We start from the raw sequence: 23,260 nt of genomic DNA, 5'->3' as shown, positions 1-23,260 counted from the left end.
GCATTCTCTGCTGCATACCCGTCTGTTGCAAGCATTCTCTGCTGCATACCCGTCTGTTACAAACAAAGTCTGCTGCATACCTGTCTGTTGCAAGCATTCTCTGCTGCATACCCGTCTGTTACAGACATAGTCTGCTGCATACCCATCTGTTGCAAGCATACTCTGCTGCATACCCGTCTGTTACAAACAAAGTCTGCTGCATACCTGTCTGTTGCAAGCATTCTCTGCTGCATACCCGTCTGTTACAGACATAGTCTGCTGCATACCCGTCTGTTGCAAGCATTCTCTGCTGCATACCTGTCTGTTGCAAGCATTCTCTGCTGCATACCCGTCTGTTGCAAGCATTCTCTGCTGCATACCCGTCTGTTACAGACATAGTCTGCTGCATACCCGTCTGTTGCAAGCATTCTCTGCTGCATACCCGTCTGTTACAAACATAGTCTGTTGCATACCCGTCTGTTGCAAGCATTCTCTGCTGCATACCCGTCTGTTGCAAGCATTCTCTGCTGCATACCTGTCTGTTGCAAGCATTCTCTGCTGCATACCCGTCTGTTACAGACATAGTCTGCTGCATACCCATCTGTTGCAAGCATACTCTGCTGCATACCCGTCTGTTACAAACAAAGTCTGCTGCATACCTGTCTGTTGCAAGCATTCTCTGCTGCATACCCGTCTGTTACAGACATAGTCTGCTGCATACCCATCTGTTGCAAGCATTCTCTGCTGCATACCCGTCTGTTACAAACAAAGTCTGCTGCATACCTGTCTGTTGCAAGCATTCTCTGCTGCATACCCGTCTGTTACAGACATAGTCTGCTGCATACCCATCTGTTGCAAACATACTCTGCTGCATACCCGTCTGTTACAAACATAGTCTGCTGAATACCCGTCTGTTGCAAGCATACTCTGCTGCATACCCATCTGTTGCAAGCATACTCTGCTGCATACCCGTCTGTTACAAACATAGTCTGCTGAATACCCGTCTGTTGCAAGCATACTCTGCTGCATACCCGTCTGTTACAAACATAGTCTGCTGCATACCCGTCTGTTGCAAGCATTCTCTGCTGCATACCCGTCTGTTGCAAGCATTCTCTGCTGCATACCCGTCTGTTGCAAGCATTCTCTGCTGCATACCCGTCTGTTACAGACATAGTCTGCTGCATACCCATCTGTTGCAAGCTTTCTCTGCTGCATACCCGTCTGTTACAAACATAGTCTGCTGAATACCCGTCTGTTGCAAGCATACTCTGCTACATACCTGTCGTTACAAACATAGTCTGCTGCATACCCGTCTGTTGCAAGCATACTCTGCTGCATACCCGTCTGTTACAAACATAGTCTGCTGCATACCCGTCTGTTGCAAGCATACTCTGCTGCATACCCGTCTGTTACAAACATAGTCTGCTGCATACCCATCTGCTGCAAGCATACTTTGCTGCATACCCGTCTGTTGCAAGCATTCTCTGCTGCATACCCGTCTGTTACAGACATAGTCTGCTGCATACCCGTCTGTTGCAAGCATTCTCTGCTGCATACCCGTCTGTTACAAACATAGTCTGCTGAATACCCGTCTGTTGCAAGCATACTCTGCTACATACCTGTCGTTACAAACATAGTCTGCTGCATACCCGTCTGTTGCAAGCATACTCTGCTGCATACCCGTCTGTTACAAACATAGTCTGCTGCATACCCGTCTGTTGCAAGCATTCTCTGCTGCATACCCATCTGTTACAAACATAGTCTGCTGCATAACCATGTGTTGCAAGCATACTCTGCTGCATACCCGTCTGTTGCAAGCATTCTCTGCTGCATACCCGTCTGTTACAGACATAGGGCCAGATGTAGGTGGGAGAATTTGGCCATTTACCATACCGAATCCATATTTGATATTGAATCCTATGGATTCAAGGCCCATAGGATTCAATAGCAAATACCGATTCGGTATTTACCGAATTGGTAAATACCGATTTTTACCGATTCGGTAAAATTTACCGAATTGGTACCTACATTAGAAATACCTACTCTTAATTACCGAATCGGTAAAATTCGGTAATTAAGAGTCGGTATTTCCGATTTTGCTACATCTGGCCTATAGTCTGCTGCATACCCGTCTGTTGCATGCATTCTCTGCTGCATACCCGTCTGTTACAAACATAGACCACTGTGTGCCCACCTGACAGCTTTGCTTGAGGAAGTCTGCAATGCTGGGCTACTGAATACTTATCTCCTGGCCCCATGTCCAGTATACACTGGCAGTCTGTTGATGCTGCTATGGACTGGACTGTCTGTACTTGTCAACAAGTGATCAGCTATGGTTTCCTGAGGCCCCAAGAGCATCCCTTACTCGTCCTGGGCCCTGAACTTGAGAAGGCTGGAGACCCATGCTTCCCAACCACAGCCTCTTCTCACCTATAAGACTGGCTTATCCTCCTGCTTCTTGGTATGGGGAAGCAAGCAGCAAGGGTACACAATACACACCATACATGTGTAGTTGGGTCTGCCCTGACGCAAGCCCACACGCGTGCAGTGTGAGTGTGAGTCCGTCTTCATTCAAAGACCCAGAGAACAGGCCTTAAGAAGCCGCGCCATGTGAACCATAGTTTTGGGTCTGGAGTCACCGGCAGTGCAGAGCGTTACCCTACCTGATGCACCAGCTGACTCTAATGCTCTGAGTAGTAACCTCAGGGATAAATGCAACATGGGTTCCTCATCTCAATCTCGTTGTTGTCTAATCGCTTAGTGCTACAACTGAGGAATCAGCTCACCCGCCGAAAGGTCGCTGCGGATCTACATGAAGGCACAGATTATGAGCAGAGCATTGATTGATCGCTGTGTGTAATTGTGGAACCCAGTTTTGCATTTTAACCAGGCATTTGTGTTAATATCTGATACTGAGCTGCCATTTGACCTATATTGCTATGTCCACCTTCTCTGAAACCCTGCTGAGGGAATCAAAATTAGTTTTCTAAAGAGTCAAGAAAGTTCTGATGCGCAGTATAGTCTCAGCCAAAGACCACTTAAAGATGGCCTCCGATGTTACCTACACTGAACACTGTATTCCTTTGCAGCCTGATATCACTTAAAGCTGGCCTATCTTAGACTGCTCTCAGCATTGCACCCATTCTCAACCTAATGTCATTTAAAATGGGTTCCGTTGTAACCTTCACAGGGCATTGTGTTCCTTCTGAACCTGAAGCCTCTTAAAAATAGCGTCTTTTGTAACCTTCACTAGCATTTCGTGCCTTCTGAACCCAAGGCCATTTAAAGATGGCGCCTACTGTAACCTACACAAGCCATTGCACTCCTTCTAAGCCTGAGGCCATTTAAAGATGGTGCCTACTGTAACCTACACAAGCCATTGCACTCCTTCTGAGCCTGAGGCCATTTAAAGATGGACTTCACTGTAATATGCAATGGGTATTGGGCTCCTTCTCAGCCTGAGGACACTTAAAGATGTCTAACCACATACGCTGTTTCTTCTCAGCATGGGAATACTTAAAGATGGTGTCCACTGTAACTTAAGGGTATCATTCATTTCTTTTTCAAATCGAGGACACCTAAAGATGGTGTCCTCTGTAACTTACACTAGGCATTAAGTTTTTTTCTCAGCCTAGGTACTCAAAGATGGCGTCTACTGTAACCTGAACAGTGGTTTGTGCTCCTTTGCAGCCTGTGGCCACTTAAAGATGGTGTCAACTGTAACCTGAACAGGGGTATGTGCTCCTTTGCAGCGTGGGGCCGCTGAAAGATGGCGTAAACTGTAACCTGAACAAGGGTTTGTGCTCCTTTGCAGCCTGGGGCCACTTAAAGACGGCATCCACTGTAACCTGATTACGGGTTTGTGCTCCTTTGCAGCCTGGTGCGCTTTAGGTGGCGTCCACTGTAACCTGAACTGGGGTTTGTACTCCTTTGCAGCCTGGTGCGCTTTAAGATGGCGTCCACTGTAACCTGAACTGGGGTTTGTGCTCCTTTGCAGCCTGTGGCCACTTAAAGATGGCGTCAACTGTAACCTGAACAGGGGTTTGTGCTTCTTTGCAGCCTGGTGCGCTTTAAGATGGCGTCCACTGTAACCTGAACTGGGGTTTGTGCTCCTTTGCAGCCTGTGGCCACTTAAAGATGGCATCCATTGTAATTGTGCTCCTTTGCAGCCTGGGGCCATTTAAAGATGGCGCCACTGTAACCTGAACTGGGGTTTGTGCTCCTTTGCAGCCTGGGGTGCTTAAAGATGGCGTCCACTGTCACCTGAACTGAGGTGTGTGCCCCTTTGCAGCCTGTGGCCACTTAAAGATGGTGTCCATTGTAACCTGAAGAGGGGTTTGTGCTCCTTTGCAGCCTGTGGCTACTTAAAGATGGTGTCCACTGTGACCTGAACTGGGGTTTGTGCTCCATTGCAGCCTGGGGCCACTTAAAAATGGCGTCCACTGTAACCTGAACTGGGGTTTGTGCGCCTTTGCAGCCTGTGGCCACTTAAAGAAGGCGTCCACTGTAACCTGAATTTGGGATTGTGCTCCTTTGCAGCCTGTGGACACTTATAGATGGCGTCCACTGTAACCTGAACTGGGGTTCCTGCTCCTTTGCAGCCTGTGGACACTTAAAGATGGCGTCCACTGTAACCTGAACTGGGGTTCGTGCTCCTTTGCAGCCTAAAGCCACTTAAAGATGGCGTCCACTGTAACCTGAACAGGGGTTTGTGCTCCTTTGCAGCGGGTGGACACTTAAAGATGGCGTCCACTGTAACCTGAACTGGGGTTCGTGCTCCTTTGCAGCCTGTGGACACTTATAGATGGCGTCCACTGTAACCTGAACTGGGGTTCGTGCTCCTTTGCAGCCTGTAGCCACTTAAAGATGGCATCCACTGTAACCTGAACAGGGGTTTGTGCTCCTTTGCAGCCTGTGGATACTTAAAGATGGCGTCCACTGTAACCTGAACTGGGGTTCGTGCTCCTTTGCAGCCTGTAGCCACTTAAAGATGGCATCCACTGTAACCTGAACAGGGGTTTGTGCTCCTTTGCTTCCTGGCGCCACTTAAAGATGGCGTCCAATGTAACCTGAACTGGGGTTTGTGCTCCTTTGCAGCCTGTGGCCACTTACGGATGACGTCCACTGTAACCTGAACTGGGGTTTGTGCACCTTTGCAGCCTGTAGCCATTTAAAGATGGCGTCCACAGTAACCTGAACTGGGGTTTGTGCTCCTTTGCTTCCTGGCGCCACTTAAAGATGGCGTCCAATGTAACCTGAACTGGGGTTTGTGCTCCTTTGCAGCCTGGGGCCACTTAAAGATGACGTCCACTGTAACCTGAACTGGGGTTTGTGCTCCTTTGCAGCCTGGGGCCACTTAAAGATGGCGTCCACTGTAACCTGAACTGGGGTTTGTGCGCCTTTGCAGCCTGGGGCCACTTAAAGATGGCGTCCACTGTAACCTGGACTGGGGTTTGTGCGCCTTTGCAGCCTGGGGCCACTTAAAGATGGCGTCCACTGTAACCTGGACTGGGGTTTGTGCGCCTTTGCAGCCTGGGGCCACTTAAAGATGGCGTCCACTTTAACTTGAACTGGAGTTTGTTCTCCTTTGCTTTCTGGGGCCACCTAAAGAGGGCGTCCACTGTGACCTTCACAATGCAATGTGTTCTTTCTTGTCTTTAGCCACTTGAAGGGGGTTTGCAACTCACGCTTCACATGGCATTGTTTTGCCGCAAGCTATTGACACTTATCTCTTTAATCTGCACCGGGCATCGGACCCTACTTCTCAGCCTGGGGTCTCTTGGAGTCCACCCTAACCTGCGCTTGGTATTGTGTTAATCTAAGAGCTGCATATCCGTTGCAGTGTCCACAGGGCCAGTTGTAATTGTATTAATTTTATTGTTGTCTAAGAGTATGTCAATACCGCTGAGCCCAGAAACAATGTGTGAAATGCCACTCTAGAATAAACCTGTTGTTTATCTGTCTGCTGTGTCAGTAAAATACATATGGGCTTTGCACAAAACCAAGGTGGACCCAGCCAGGTGTGTTTCCCACTCTTGTGTCTTTAATTGAGTTCTCTTTTTCCACCTATTCAAAGAAGTAAATAATACTGGAAAATGGTTTTAAGATTACAGAGATTCTATCCTATGGTTCAGTAATCCCCCACAAAGCTGTGTTCAGACTTGATGACGCGCTTTGGCGCTGCTCTCAGACTGGCTGTCACCCCACACTTCTATGCTATGGTTCAGAAATGCCCCATAAAGCTGTGTGTTTAGTCTTCGAAACCCTCTTTGGTTCTAGGCTCAGGTTTGCTTTTACCCCACTCTTCTATGCTACAGTTAGTAATGCCCCATAAAGAAGTGTTCAGACTCGGTAACACTCTTTGGCGCTATGCTCAGACTGGCTGTCACCCCACACTTCTATGCTATGGTTCAGTACTGCCCCATAAAGCTGTGCGTTTAGTCTTCGAAACCCTCTTTGGTGCTTGGCTCAGGTTTGCTTTTACCCCACACTTATATGCTACGGTTCAGTACTGCCCCATAAAGAAGTGTTCAGACTCGGTAACACTCTTTGGTGCCACGCTCAGACTGGCTGTCCCCCACACTTCTATGCCACAGTTCAATAACACCTCACCAAGCTATGTAGAGACGCACTGCATCCTTTAGGCATTGTATCACTCACAAGTACACATACACCCAGCACAAGCATTGAGCCTGCACACACTACACAGTACTACATCCTTCTGTTACTGTACCACTCACGGCCTAATGCTACTGATTCAGGGCCTTGTGGTGTCCCGTTTGGACTATGGCAATGCCCTATATCTAGGGGCCCCTAACAAGGTGTTGGCAAAACTCCAGACAGTACAAAACACCGCCGCCCGCCTTCTCACGGGGACACAACGCCGTTGCTCAGCCAAACCAGCCCTCAAATCCCTGCACTGGCTGCCCATCCAGGAAAGAGTGCATTTTAAAGCTCTTTGCACCACCCATAAAATCTTGCATGGAAAGGCCCCACCCATCCTAAAGGACCTTATCACCCCTCACAAAACTAACAGAACCCTCTGTTCCTCACATTCCAACCTGGCATCCGTACCTAGGATCAGGAAGGCCCGCTCTGGAGGCCGACTATTTGCATACAATGCTTCTAAGTTATGGAACACACTGCCCCCGGACATTCGGGCCAGCCCGATCCACTTCCATTCCGTAAAGCACTCAAGACCTGGCTGTTCCCATAATACTCCTCTTCCTCAAATCTCTTCTGATCTATCACTAGCGCTGGGACGCTCACGGGCAGCCATGCGCTTTACAAATCTGTAAAATAAATAAAATAAATAAATAAACGCCCCTGGCAGAAACTGGATTTTCCTACCTTCCGCAACACTCTTGCCACCACTCAGCCCATTCTCTCCTCGGACATCAAGGCGGCTAGTACTGGTTTGGATTATTCAGGCACTAGATAAATGCATTCCAGCTAAATGGATTCATCCTAAGAAAGTTTGGTCCCCGGAGTGGTTTGATGAGTCTCTTGCCAAGGCCAGGAACAACTGTAAAGTTCTTGAGCGCCGTTGGAGACGATCTACGGTCAAATCAGAATACATAGCCACTAAAAACATCTATCACAAACTGATTCGGAAAACTCGTGCCACATTCCATGCTAATAAGATTAATACAAGCAATAATCCCTCGAAAACTATTTTCTCCCTATTAAAGGATATGATGAAATCTCTGGTGACTAATGACAGTTCCATCACTTCTAATGACCAGTGTGAGGTGCTGGCCACCTATGTCATCAATAAATTGGGGGTATTTATGATAGCTTCCATGAGAAGTGTGAAGCCACTGCTAGGTTGAGGGATGAGTCTGCAGGAAGCGGGCCAACTTTATGTCTACATACCCGTCTATTACTTTAGACGGCCTCAAGGCTTTTGTTATGAAGATTAAATCAGGGTCCCCCGATGACCCTCTCAACTCAGATCTTTCTGTTAAACATCAGGACTGCCTCCTTACTAGCTATCTGGATCTCATTAATCTCTGCCTTTCCAATTCTGAGGTTCCACAACTTGGAGACATGCTAATGGTATCCCCTCCTGAAGGAACCCTCTCTTGATGCCTCCAGGCCGGAGAACTATCGCCCGATTTCCCTTTTGCCATTTTTAGCCAAAGTAACAGAATCCTATGTGAACGGCGTTTTGATGCAGTATCGGGAGTCTCACTCCATATTGGACTCATCCCAAAATGGCTTCCATCCTAAGCACAGCACGGAGTCAGCCTTACTAGCTGAAACGGAGCAACTGAGAGACTCCATGGATGAGGGCACCTTGACTACGCTCATCCTGCTTGATCTCAGCGCGGCCTTTGACACGGTCTCACATAGCATCTTGATCCATCGGCTGCTTGAGATCGGTGTCAAGGGCACAGCCCTTTATTAGTTTTCTTTTTTTCTGTGTGACACAGGTTTTTCCAGGTCATCTTTTCTCCTTTCCACTCACAGACACACCCTTTGTGCTGTGGTGTCCCACACGGGTCAGCATTGAGTCCGACCCTGTTCAACTTTTACATTTGTCCGCTGGCCTTGTTGGCCAAAACTCGTAATATACATTTGGTATCATATGCGGCTGATACACAACTGGTCTTTTCCTGTACCAAGGATTCCAGTCAGGACGTGGTAAAATTCCAGGAGGATCTGGCCGTCATAGTGGCTGGATGGAGGCGAAGTGTCTTCAGCTAAATTTATCTAAAACTGAGATCCACCTACTAGGCAGAGACTCCCATCTCTGTGGCAACAATTGGTGGCCGCCGGAGTTGGGTACTCATCCCGTGCCCAAAGCCTCGGTTAAAAACCTCGCCATTCGGTTGACAAACACCCTCTCTTTTGAGGAGCACGCCAAGTCTGTGGCAGGGACCTGCTTCAGCATTCTGCTTGGCCTCAAACCAATTCTGGGTCTGTTTGACCCTCACACGTGCCAGCTGGTTGTACGAGCCACGATCCTGGTTAGGTTGGATTACTGTAACAGCCTCTTGCTCAGTGCTTATGTATCTGTGACCAATAGGCTCCAACTCACGATGAACACGGCAGCTCGCACCTTATTTGTTCTGCCTAAGTATAACTCGGTTTTGGGTGTGCTGCGTCAACTCCACTGGTGGATTGTTGAGCAAAGAATCCGGTTCAAAGCACTCTGTGCTACTCATAAATTACTGGCGGGCTCTGGCCCGTTGATTCTCAGTGACCTAGGTCACCACGCTTTCCTTACCCGTGCTCTACACTCTGCGGATCTACACCTGATGTGGATGCCAAGATTCCATAGAGCCAGAGCCGGAGGCCAGTCATTTAAAGTTTTACCACCTACTCTATGGACCTCGATGCCTCTCTATTAGAATCATCCCCAATCTTTTGGCGGTCAGGAAGGCAGTAAAGACTTGTCTGTTTCAGTAGCAGCAGCATTACATTCACCTTCTCTCCGACTTTTAGTGCTGGGACGCTCCTTTGCTGGGACAGCCATATGCTGTATTAATCCCCTAACATAACATAACATAACACATAGGCACATGTACATCTAGCACATGCAGACACCATGCACACACTGCTCAGTACTGCTCTATCCCTTTATTGCAGCCTTCCCTGGCATGCATATACCCATTGCAAATACATCACCGTTGTGCAGAGCTTCACACTATACAGTGCTGCCCTGTTATTATATTACAAGGCACAATACTGTGCTGATTCTCATTAACCACTGCCATGTTACCTCACTTCCTGTAACTGTCTCACCCTTTCCGCTCCCAGGTCTTCTGCGATTGGAGGAGCTGATCAGGCAGTTTCTCATTTCACGAGAGACGTTGTCAATTCGGATGTTAGATGACAACAATGACCCCACCCCGATCCTGAAGGAGATCCGTGACGACAAGGTGTCCACCATCATCATCGACGCCAACGCGTCAGTGTCCTACATTATCCTCAAGAAGGTAGGTGGTGAGGGCGGCCATGATAAAAAGAGCTCACACTGGCAGTGCAATCATAAAGAGAGCTCATACTGGCAGTGCAATGATGAAGAGAGCTCACACTGGCAATGCCATGATAAAGAGAGCTCACACAGGCAATGTAATGATAAAGAGAGCTCACACTGGCAGTGCAATGATAAAGAGAGCTCCCACAGGCAATGTAATGATAAAGAGAGCTCACACTGGCAGTGCAATGATCAAGAGAGCTCACGCTGGCAGTGCAATGATCAAGAGAGCTCACGCTGGCAATGCCATGATAAAGAGAGCTCACACAGGCAATGTAATGATAAAGAGAGCTCACACTGGCAGTGCAATGATAAAGAGAGCTCCCACTGGCAGTGCAATGATAAAGAGAGCTCACACTGGCAGTGCAATGATCAAGAGAGCTCACACTGGCAATGCCATGATAAAGAGAGCTCACACTGGCAATGCCATGATAAAGAGAGCTCCCACAGGCAATGTAATGATAAAGAGAGCTCACACTGGCAGTGCCATGATAAAGAGAGCTCCCACAGGCAATGTAATGATGAAGAGAACTCACACTGGCAATGTAATGATGAAGAAAACTCACACTGGCAGTGCAATGATAAAGAGAGCTCACACTGGCAGTGTAATATTAAAGAGAGCTCCCACTGGTAGTGCAATGATAAAGAGAGCTCCCACTGACAGTGCCATGATAAAGAGAGTTCCCACTGGCAATGTAATGATGAAGAGAACTCACACTGGCAATTTAATGATAAAGAGATCTCCCACTGGTAGTGCAATGATAAAGAGAGCTTCCACTGGCAATGCCATGATGAAGAGAACTCACACTGGCAGTGTAATGATAAAGAAAACTCCCACTGGCAATGTAATGATGAAGAGAACTCACACTGGCAGTTCCATGATAAAGAGAGCTGACACTGACAGTGCAATGATAAAGTGAACTCCCACTGACAATGTAATGATGAAGAGAGCTCCCACTGGTAGTGCAATGATAAAGAGAGCTTCCACTGGCAATGCCATGATAAAGAGAGTTCCCACTGGCAATGTAATGATGAAGAGAGCTCCCACTGGCAGTGCCATGATAAAGAGAACTCCCACTGGCAATGTAATGATGAAGAGAACTCACACTGGCAGTTCCATGATGAAGAGAGCTCCCACTGACAGTGTAATGATAAAGAGAGCTCACACTGGCAGTGCCATGATAAAGAGAGCTCCCACTGGCAGTACCATGATAAAGAGAGCTCCCACTGGCAATGTAATGAGAAAGAGAACTCCCACTGGCAATGTAATGATGAAGAGAACTCACACTGGCAGTTCCATGATAAAGAGAGCTCACACTGACAGTGTAATGATGAAGAGAGCTCCCACTGGCGGTGCCATGATAAAGAGGATTCCCACTGGCAATGTAATGATAAAGAGAGCTCACACTGACAGTGTAATGATAAAGAGAACTCACACTGGCAGTGCCATGATAAAGAGAGCTCCCACTGGCAGTGCATGATAAAGTGATCTCCCACTGGTATTGCAATGATAAAGAGAACTCCCACTGGCAATGTAATGATAAAGAGAGCTCCCACTGGCAGTGCCATGATAAAGAGAGCTCACACCGACAGTGTAATTATAAAAAGAACTCACACTGGCAGTGCCATGATAAAGAGAGCTCACACTAGCAGTGCAATGATAAAGAGAGCTCCCACTGGTGGTGCCATGATTAAGAGAGCTTCCACTGTCAATGCCATGATAAAGAGAGCTCCCACTAGCAATGTAATGCTAATGAGAGCTCACACTGTCAGTGTAATATTAAAGAGAACTCCCACTGGCAGTGTAATGATAAAGAGAACTCACACTGCCAGTGTAATGATGAAGAGAGCTCACACCGACAGTGTAATTATAAAAAGAACTCACACTGGCAGTGCCATGATAAAGAGAGCTCACACTAGCAGTGCAATGATAAAGAGAGCTCCCACTGGTGGTGCCATGATTACGAGAGCTTCCACTGTCAATGCCATGATAAAGAGAGCTCCCACTAGCAATGTAATGCTAATGAGAGCTCACACTGTCAGTGTAATATTAAAGAGAACTCCCACTGGCAATGTAATGATAAAGAGAACTCACACTGCCAGTGTAATGGTGAAGAGAGCTCCCACTGACAGTGCCATGATAAAGAGAGCTCCCACTGGCAGTGCCATGATAAAGAGAGCTTCCACTGGCAATGCCATGATAAAGAGAGCTTCCACTGGTAATGCCATAATAAAGAGAACTCCCACTGGCAATGTAATGATAAAGAGAGCTCACACAGGCAGTGTAATATTAAAGAGAACTCCCACTGGCAATGTAATGATAAAGAGAACTCCCACTGACAGTCTAATGATAAAGAGAACTCCACTGGCAGTGTAATGATAAAGAGACCCCCCACTGGCAGTGTAATGATAAAGAGACCCCCCACTGGCAGTGTAATGATAAAGAGAGCTCTCACTGGCTGTTCAATGATAAAGAGAACTCACACTGGCAGTGCATTGATAAAGCGAACTCACACTGGCAGTGCATTGATAAAGAGAGATTCCACTGGCATTGTAATGATAGAGCTTCCACCGGCAGCACAATGATAAAGAGAGCTCACACTGGCAGTGCAATGATAAAGAGAACTCACAGTGGCAGTGCATTGATAAAGAGAGCTTCCACTGGCAGTGCAATGATAAAGAGAGCCCCCACTGGCAGTGCAATGATAGAGCTTCCACTGGCAGTGTAATGATAAAGATAGCCCCCACTGGCAGTGCAGTGATAAAGAGAGCTCCGAATGGCAGTGCAATGATAAAGAGAGCTCACACTGGCAGTGCAATGATAAAGAGAACTCACAGTGGCAGTGCATTCATAAAGAGAGCTTCCACTGGCAGTGCAATGATAGAGCTTCCACTGGCAGTGTCATGATAAAGAGACTTCTACTGGCAGTGCAATGATAAAGAGAGCTCACACTGGCAGTGCAATGATAAAGAGAACTCACACTGGCCGTGCATTGATAAAGAGAGCTTCCATTGGCAGGGCAATGATAGAGCTTCCACTGGCAGTGTCATGATAAAGAGAGCTTCCACTGGCAGTGCAATGATAAAGAGAGCTCCCAATGGCAGTGCAATGATAAAGAGAGCTCGCACTGGCAGTGCACTGATAAAGAGAACTCACACTGGCAGTGCAATGATAAAGAGAGCTCCCACTGGCAGTGCAATGATAAAGAGAGCTCCCACTGGCAGTGCAATGATAAAGAGAGCTCCCAATTGCAGTGCAATGATGAAGAGAGCTCCCAATGGCAGTGCAATGCTAAAGAGAACTCACACCGGCAGTGCAACGATAAAGAGACCTCACACTGGCAGTGCAATGATAAAGAGAGCTCCCACTGTCAGTGCAATGATAAAGAGAGCTCACACTGGCAGTGCAATGATAAAGAGAGCTCCCAATGGCAGTGCAAAGATAAAGAGAGCCTCCACTGGCAGTGCAATGATAAAGAGAACTCACACTGGTAGTGCAATGATAAAGAGAGCTCACACTGGCAGTGCAATGATAAAGAGAGCTCACAAGGGCAGTGTAATGGTAAAGGTAGCTCACACAGTTATGGCACTGCTGGGGAGCTCACACTGCTATGGCACTGCAAAAGAGAGCTCACAGTGTCATGGCACTGCTAGAGGAAGCTCACATTGCCATGGTACTGCTAAAGGGAGCTCACACTGCCATTGCACTGCTAAGGGGAGATCCCACTTCTATGGCACAGCCAGGGAGAGCGTGCACTGCTATGGCACTGCTGGGGGATGCTCACTTTGCCATGGCACTGCTAGGGGGAGCTCACACTGCCATGGTACTGCTAAGGGGAGCTCACACTGCCATGGTACTGCTAAGGGGAGCTCACACTGCCATGGCAGTGATAGAGGGGGCCACACTGCCAAAGGAAGCCTGTAACAGTGACTGGGCACTGATCTAAGGAACTCACACTGCTGTAGTCCGATCACCGTGACAGGCACTACTGTAAGGAGCGTACACTGCAGAGTTATATAATAGTGACAGGCACCGCTGTAGGGAGCTTACACTGCTGAGTTATGTAATAGTGACAGGCACCGCTGTAGGGAGCTAACACTGCTGAGTTATGTAATAGTGACAGGCACCGCTGTAAGGAGTTTACACTGCAGAGTTATGTAGTAGTGACAGGCACCGCTGTAAGGAGTTTACACTGCAGAGTTATGTAGTAGTGACAGGCACCGCTGTGAGGAGTTTACACTGCAGAGTTATGTAGTAGTGACAGGCACCGTTGTAAGGAGCTTACACTGCTGAGTTATGTAATAGTGACAGGCACCGCTGTAGGGAGCTTACACAGCTGAGTTATGTAATAGTGACAGGCACCATTGTAAGGAGCTTACACTTCTGAGTTATGTAATAGTGACAGGCACCGCTGTAAGGAGCTTACACTGCTGAGTTATGTAATAGTGACAGGCACCGCTGTAAGGAGCTTACACTGCTGAGTTATGTAATAGTGACAGGCACCGCTGTAGGGCGCTTACACTGCTGAGTTATGTAATAGGGACAGGCACCGCTGTAAGGAGCTTACACTTCTGAGTTATGTAATAGTGACAGGCACCGCTGTAATGAGCTTACACTGCTGAGTTATGTAATAGTGACAGGCACCGCTGTAAGGAGCTTACACTGCTGAGTTATGTAATAGTGACAAGCACCGCTGTAAGGAGCTTACACTGCTGAGTTATGTAATAGTGACAAGCACCGCTGTAAGGAGCGTACACTGCTGAGTTATGTAATAGTGACAGGCACCGCTGTAGGGAGCTTACACTGCTGAGTTATGTAATAGTTACAGGCACCGCTGTAGGGAGCTTACACTGCTGAGTTATGTAATAGTGACAGGCACCGCTGTAAGGAGCTTACACTTCTGAGTTATGTAATAGTGACAGGCACCGCTGTAAGGAGCTTACACTGCTGAGTTATGTAATAGTGACAGGCACCGCTGTAAGGAGCTTACACTGCTGAGTTATGTAATAGTGACAGGCACCGCTGTAGGGAGCTTACACTGCTGAGTTATGTAATAGTGACAGACACCGCTGTAGGGAGCTTACACTGCTGAGTTATGTAATAGTGACAGGCACCGCTGTAAGGAGCTTACACTGCTGAGTTATGTAATAGTGACAGGCACCGCTGTAGGGAGCTTACACTGCTGAGTTATGTAATAGTGACAAGCACCGCTGTAAGGAGCGTACACTGCTGAGTTATGTAATAGTGACAGGCACCGCTGTAAGGAGCTTACACTGCTGAGTTATGTAATAGTGACAGGCACCGCTGTAAGGAGCTTACACTGCTGAGTTATGTAATAGTGACAAGCACCGCTGTAAGGAGCGTACACTGCTGAGTTATGTAATAGTGACAGGCACCGCTGTAAGGAGTTTACACTGCTGAGTTATGCAATAGTGACAGGCACCGCTGTAAGGAGCGTACACTGCTGAGTTATGTAATAGTGACAGGCACCGCTGTAAGGAGCTTACACTGCTGAGTTATGTAATAGTGACAGGCACCGCTGTAAGGAGCGTACACTGCTGAGTTATGTAATAGTGACAGGCACCGCTGTAAGGAGCTTACACTGCTGAGTTATGTAATAGTGACAGGCACCGCTGTAAGGAGCGTACACTGCTGAGTTATGTAATAGTGACAAGCACCGCTGTAAGGAGCTTACACTGCTGAGTTATGTAATAGTGACAAGCACTGCTGTAAGGAGCTTACACTGCTGAGTTATGTAATAGTGACAAGCACCGCTGTAAGGAGCGTACACTGCTGAGTTATGTAACAGTGACAGGCACCGCTGTAAGGAGCTTACACTGCTGAGTTATGTAATAGTGACAGGCACCGCTGTAAGGAGCTTACACTGCTAAGTTATGTAATAGTGACAAGCACCGCTGTAAGGAGTTTACACTGCAGAGTTATGTAGTAAAGACAGGCACCGCTGTAAGGAGTTTACACTGCAGAGTTATGTAGTAAAGACAGGCACCGCTGTAAGGAGTTTACACTGCAGAGTTATGTAGTAGTGACAGCACCGCTGTAAGGAGCTTACACTGCTGAGTTATGTAATAGTGACAAGCACCGCTGTAAGGAGCTTACACTGCTGAGTTATGTAATAGTGACAAGCACCGCTGTAAGGAGTTTACACTGCAGAGTTATGTAGTAAAGACACGCACCGCTGTAAGGAGTTTACACTGCAGAGTTATGTAGTAAAGACAGGCACCGCTGTAAGGAGTTTACACTGCAGAGTTATGTAGTAAAGACAGGCACCGCTGTAAGGAGTTTACACTGCAGAGTTATGTAGTAGTGACAGGCACCGTTGTAAGGAGCTTACACTGCTGAGTTATGTAATAGTGACAGGCACCGCTGTAGGGAGATCACACCGCTGGAGTCCAGTAAGCAGGCACTGCTGTAGGAGCACACACTAGTGAGTTCTGTGGCAGGACACTGCTGCCAGGTTCTCACACCATGACGTTCTCTACCAGTGACAGGCACTACTGTCGAAAGCTCACACTGTTGGGTTCTGTAGAAGTGACAGGCACTGCAGGAGAGAGGTCACACCACTCTACACAAACGCTCCTCAATGAAAATAATAGTGTACGGTTGCACTGCCACCCACTGGTCACTTTAAAGAAACAAATATTAAAATTTTAAACTTTGATCACAAGTGTAACATCTGTCTTGTTTTCTGCCTCTCTCTCCCGTAGGCTTCCGAGCTCGGCATGACCTCTGCCCTCTACAAATACATCCTGACCACGATGGTAAGTCGGATAGAGGCGGAGAGCAGGGGCAGGGGGCGGTGGCTGAGCACAGGACACTTGTACTGCCCTGGTTGTGCCAGGGCAGGGGCCCCTTTTGTACTGGGTTTCATAGCGCCTCGTGAAACACTGCATCTCGTGGATGCCACTGCCTTCTCATGTGCGCTGACTGACTCACCAGGTGAACCATAGTTTGGATAAATCCCTGAAGACCCAAAATGTCACGTACAGCGAACGCTGCAGATGCCGGGGCCTCTGGGCGCTTTAGTGAAGGCAGTGATGGATTCTGGACGTAGGCCTCGAGGCGCTTTAGTGAAGGCAGTCTTCTGATGTTACTTGATCTGAGGATCTGTGCGGAATGGACTCTGGACGGAGGCCTCGAGGCGCTTTAGTGAAGGCAGTCTTCTGTTGTGACGTGATCTGAGGATCTGTGCGGAATGGGTACTGGACGGAGGCCTCGAGGCGCTTTCACTGCACTAAAGATAGCAGCTCAGGGCTGGAAATATAAGCGGCGGAAACCTGCATGAACCCCCAGGAGCCTTTGGGAGAGAAGGGGGGAGGGGGGGGGGGGGGTGTCAGAGGGCCTTATTACTGTAGGCGGACGGGGAAGGAGCCTGGAAGGCAGCTATTGTCTGCAGCTTCTTGGGGAGTAACATTCTGCTCTGACTAGCGCTACAGAGAATTTTGCCGGTGGGGTGTGTGTGGGGGTGGCGGGGAGTGATGCGACTAAATGAAAACACAACACTAGCGTCCTTAATATCTTTCTCTCTAGCTCCCTTTCTCCCAAATATGTCACTCCTTGCCACCGAACCCTTTCATTGTTCCTTATTCCCTCTCTCTCTCCCCCTCTCTCTGTCCCTCTGTTTGTCACTCTGTCTCTCCTCCTCTCTCTCTATTTCTCTCTCTCTCGCCCTATCTCTCTCCTCTGTCTCTGCCATTCTCTCTCGTTCTCTCTCTCCTCTCTCTCTATCTCCATCTCTCTCTATCTCTCTCTTTCTCTCTCTGCCCTCTCGCTCCCCTCTCTCTCTCTCTCTCTCTCTCTCTCTCTCTCTCTCTCTCTCTCTCCCTCTCCCTCTCTCTCTCCCTCTCTCTCTCCCTCTCTCTCCCCCTCTCTCTCTCTCCCTCTCTCCCTCTCTCTCTCCTCTCTCTCTATCTCCATCTCTCTCTATCTCTCTCTTTCTCTCTCTGCCCTCTCGCTCCCCTCTCTCTCTCTCTCTCTCTCTCTCTCTCCCTCTCCCTCTCTCTCTCCCTCTCCCTCTCTCTCTCCTTCTCTCTCCCCCTCTCTCTCTCTCCCTCTCTCTCTCTCTCTCTCTGCCCTCTCGCTCCCCTCTCTCTCTCCACCTCTGTCTCTCTACCCCCTCTCTCCTTTCTATACCCCCACTCTCTCTCGCACTCTCACCCCTTTATCTTTTCGCTCTCTTAGTCATGCGCACCAGCATTTCTAGAAATGTTATGTTATGTTATGTTAACATTTTGATTAAGCGCAACAGCTGCCCCAGCAAAGAGGCGTCCCGGCGCTGAGGATCCACAGTACCATACCAATAGAGGAGAAAGAGCTGAGACAGGAAGTCCTAAGGAGAGGGGAACAGATGGGTCTTAACGGCTTTCCGGAAGGCAGACAGGTTTTCTAAGGAGCGAATATTCAATGGCAAGGAGTTCCAGAGCTTAGCTCCCAGAACCCTAAAAGAGCGACCGCCAATACGGCAGAGCTTTGTGCGGGTACAATCACTAGGTGTTGGCCTAATGAGCGCAGACTGCGCTGTGGCACATAAGGTGTTAGAAGCGGGTGCAGAAGTTCTGGGCATCTGGATTTGAGGATCTTGAATGCCAGGGTGAGGGTTTTAAATTGAATCCAAGATTCAATGGGAAGCCAATGCAGCTTATGGTAGCCCGGACAGAGCATCTGCGGGGAAGACCCACCAAGGCTCTTGCCGCCGAATTCTGAACTTGTTGCAATCGCGCTATCTCCGCTTTGTTGGCACCCAAAAATAAAACATTGGCATAGTCCAAACGAGAGAGGATTGTGGATTGTACAATGAGTTGCCAGACTTTTGAGTCAAAAAATGTGAGTATCGGATTGAGAATCCTCAGCAGGCCCACACAGGTAGCTGCCACTTTTTTTGAGTGGGTCTGGAAACTAAGCGAGGAGTCTATCCAGACTCCCAGGTTTTTGACCAAGGATTTAGGCGGTGGAATGGTGCCCAAAGAAGAGGGCCGCCAGTGCTCGTACCAATAGCTGGTATTCCTCCTGACAAGCAGCACCTCCGTCATGCCTGCATTGAGCTGCAGGCAATTGTCCGTCATCCACTGGGCTACTGCAGCCAGCCCACTCCTGAATCTCGAGGCCGAAGTAAATGGTCCTTCGGTGAGAGTGATGACCAGCTGCGTGTCATCTGCATATGACACCAGCGTCAGGTCCCACTCCTTAGCCACTACCGCAAGTGGCTGCACGTAGAGATTAAAAAAGGATGGGCTAAGTGCAGAGCCCTGAGGGACTCCCTGGCCGATGGAATGGGACTGGGAGAGAAACGGGGAAGCTGACACCCGGAAGGATCTGTCCTTCAAGAATGAGCGGAACCATTCCAGGGCAAGACCGGTAATCCCTACTGTCGCCAGACTATGTAACAGAATGTCATGTGAAACCGTATTAAAGGCTGCGCTGAGATCTAACAAAATCAGCGCAGCACTCTGACCGGCATCAAGAGTAGGCATCAAAATGTAGGTGACATTGCAGTATATTGTTCTTTAGTTTGTAGTAGAAATGCAGAAGACACATTTTTCGATCCAACAGTGGTAATGTTGGATATCATCTGATGGGTTGAGCATTTTGTTTAAAAAGAACTCTGACCTGCTATATTTTGCACTCCGCACTTGAGTCAGCTTTACCCCAGTCCACCCCTGTCCGTCACGGCCAGTGCCGTTTGTACGGAGGGTGCCGAGGGCGCTAGAGATTTTCCACACTTCCGGTCTCTGAGGCATTTCTGGGTGGTGAGTGAGTTAGTCGCTCACGCTGCACACCCTACTTAAACCTATGACAGAGAGGACGCGCGCACCGGGCGCGACACTAGTGTGCCAAAGACCCGTCCGCGCCTGCACCGGGCCCAGGGCCACAACCCCTGCGCAAATTAAGGTAAATACTGGGAAACTAACATATACCAGCTATAACCTGCTTAAACCTGGGGCCAAACCCCGTTGGCCCACTTTGAACATGTAGATAGAAACTAGGCAGTGCATAAACTGCCAGCTGCCTTTTAATTTTACAAAAATCATTGGTCAAACACAACAACACACCCACCCCATCGGGAAGACTACTAAAGTCATTAAGGCCGAGCTAATTAAAGCACAGTCATTGGTGAAACACTACACAGAAGTGAACGAATTAACGAAAACACACAATCTTGACCTAATTTTCATTCCAGAGACGTGGGCAGACGACGCCTCGGATGTCGATATAGCACCAGCTCTACCAGGAGGCCACTCGATTATCCGGGCTGACAGAAAAGGGGACCGAGGGCGGGTTTGGCTATTATCTTTAGAGATGAGTTGCAGACTAGGGGCTCAGCCCAGACTGTGAAACCGTATCCTTTCAGATCACCGTCACTGACAATTGTACGTTAAAAGGTTTCTGATTTACAGACCACCAAGGGCAAAAACTCCTCTTCTACAGCTACTAAGCCCGTTCTTAGAATCAAGTGTAAACGGCTCAGATTTCACCATCCTTGGCGATTTCAATGTACACCCAATAAAGATTTCAGATAAAAACACAATATCACTGACCGATACAATGTCCAACATCTCTACGGAGCAGATTGTTAAGCATGATACCCGCGTGGCCGGGCACACGCGCGATTGGATTATTCACCTCAAATACAAACATCGAGATTGTGGAAATACTGCCCCTTCCCTGGTCAGACCATGAAGTCATAAAATTCACCTTAAAGGTAGAGCAGGTCACAGCAGCCCTTGCTCCACAGCATAGGTACGTCACCCATCAGGATTGCTCCAAGATTGATTCTCCTAAATTGCAGGAGCAGCTTCCCAGGACCATTCCTGAGCTTGGCCCACGCATCATCCTAGCCGCCGATCAGGTTTCTAGCTGGTTGAACTCAGCGGTCCCCCCTGAAAAGGATTACCTCTAGGAGGAAAAATCTCTCAGAACTGCGGTTCACCGAAAAATTGAAGGCGCAAAAACAAACATGCAGAAGGGCTGAGAGAAAAAGGAGGGCCGACTATGAACAATGGACGAAAGACGAATACAGAAGCTCTTTGGCAATTTACAAAAAACTAATTCCAGAGGAAAAAAGTAACCATTTTACTCAAAAAATAAATGAGGCCAAGAATTCCAGTAAGGAACTATTTGCAACGGTAAAAAAAATTAACTAACCTCACTACTAATAAACAGAATGATGCTCTGAACTATGCAACATTCGGGGTCAGTTCTTCGTTGATAAATTCAATACCGTATATGAGTCTTTCAAAATGACCAACACATCTGTTGCCCCACAGTTACACGTAGAACCTAAGCCGGTCCTGCCCACTGGAAACTTTAACTCAAGGTTCCACTTTCGGCCCCCATCTGGGGTACAGATTAAAGAGGTGGAAATGACAGCTAGGTCTGGGGGCCTAACGGACCCCTGCCACCTAAGGTGATGCACCTGTTCCCAGATCTACTGACTGGTTTTCACAGATATAATTGAATCTAGCTGCTTCCCAGATGCCTGGAAAACGACCTCAGTCCTCCCGTTACTAAAGAAGCCAATCTGGATCTGTAGGATCCCAGGAACTACAGACCAATGTCGAGAATCCCCTTTCCAGCGAAAGTACCGGAAAAACTACTGAATAAGCAACTGTCAACATTTCTAACCTCTGTAAATGCCCTGGACCATTCACAGTACGGGTTCCCGGAGGAACATGGAACTGAGACAGCTCTGATCATGGCAGTGGAGGAACTCACGAGTGTACTGTATGAAGGGGGGGGGTCCGCCTTGATCTTATTAGAACTCTCGCTGGCCTTCGATACTGTAAACCATGATACACTCCTGACCCGATTAGCAGAAGTAGGAGTGCACGAGACGGCACTCAAGTTTCTATCCTCATATTTGACTGATAGAACTTTCACAGTTAAATGAGGAGATGCCACATCCAAATCCTTTAATTCACATTGCGGGGTACCTCAGGGGTCTTCCTTAAGCCCCACCCTTTTTAATATATATGTTGCCCGATTAGCAGCTATAATAAGGAATTGTGGTTTCCTACCAGTCTCCTATGCAGAGAACACCCACATAGTGGTGTCGGTCTCAAATAATCTAGAGGAGACAGCAGTCAGATTTAGCAACTGCATGAGACAGATTATTCACTGGATGCAGCTTAACTGCCTAACATTAAACAGTAATAAAACCAAAGTTATGCTGCTTGGGACAGATATGAATTTTTGGTCCCCAAAATGGTGGCCAAAGAGCTTAGGCGACTGCCCCACTCCAGTGGACAAAGTTAGAAATCTGGGAGTGGTAGTGGACATCAAATTGTCCTTTAACGCTCAGATAAATAAAATGTCTTCCACTGTGTGGTATATCCTCAGAAGGATAAAAAAAACTATTTCCATTTATTCCCCAAGATTCCGGTAAAACATTAGTAACAGCATTGGCCTTATCTCGGCTGGATTACGGGAACGCCTTGTATGCTGGGATACAAAAGCAACATCTAACAAAACTACAGCGCCTACAGAACGCTGCAACAAGGCTGGGGCTGGACATTCCCAGATCTGAGCCAGTTGCCACAGACTAGAATCCCTCCACTGGCTACCAATGGAGAAGAGGATAACGTTTAAGGAAGTTTGCCTGGCCTACAAGGCCCTTCACCGGGTAGGATCTTACATTTTAAAAACTCATTTGAAACAGTATGCGCCATCCAGGAGCCCGAGATCTGGCCAGGCAAAGCTGATTCAGGTCCCTAAATTTAAGCAAGTTAGGTGTGGGTGGGGGTGGGGGGAGAAGATTCCTGCTGCAGGCAGCTAAGACCTGGAACCTTCTCCCAATTACAATAACAAATAGCCCTTCACTACTTTCATTCAGGAAAGAGGTAAAACCCTGGCTCTTTATTTCCTAGTTGGAACACCATTACACTGGCAGATCGAGACTTTTATATTGACTTAGCGCCAAGACGGCCATGGGCATTCGGGCGCTTTATAAATTCGCAAATCAAATCAGATCATTAGATTGTGGACATTAACACTGAAATGATCCCTCATTACCTGTTCTGGTAGAACCGGTGCGCTTTGAGTCACCTTGAGAGCTTGGAGCCACAGTCACAAAGGTAATTTACACTTATGAGTAATATAGGTTTTGTGGTCATTTATGCTTTTAAGTAAGTAGACCACTTTTCGCTTCTTCATGAAATCCTAGTGTTATGTTACTACTACAAAACGGTGGTAAGTCCAGCAGCACACATGGCCAATCCCTGATACAACCACATCCCTCTATAGAAAAGAATAGGGATAGGGAATTAAAATAAAAAGCCCAT

The 23,260-nt window shown here is 47.9% G+C and overlaps 1 protein-coding gene across 1 annotated transcript in view; it reads left to right on the top strand.

The window, feature by feature from the left end:
* The window catches only part of GRIK5 (glutamate ionotropic receptor kainate type subunit 5), a 396,169-nt gene that overhangs the window by 189,676 nt on the left and 183,233 nt on the right, over nt 1-23,260 (top strand). The window contains exons 5-6 of the mRNA XM_086929097.1: nt 9,745-9,923; nt 16,691-16,744. Of these exons, the coding sequence (XP_086785223.1) occupies nt 9,745-9,923; nt 16,691-16,744 (233 nt within the window). The remainder of the gene's footprint in view (nt 1-9,744; nt 9,924-16,690; nt 16,745-23,260) is intronic.

The sequence above is a fragment of the Lissotriton vulgaris genome, chromosome 7 (assembly GCF_964263255.1).
Source record: "Lissotriton vulgaris chromosome 7, aLisVul1.2, whole genome shotgun sequence".
Classification (NCBI taxonomy): Eukaryota; Metazoa; Chordata; class Amphibia; order Caudata; family Salamandridae; genus Lissotriton; species Lissotriton vulgaris.
This window is presented reverse-complemented; position numbering and strand designations above follow the sequence as displayed.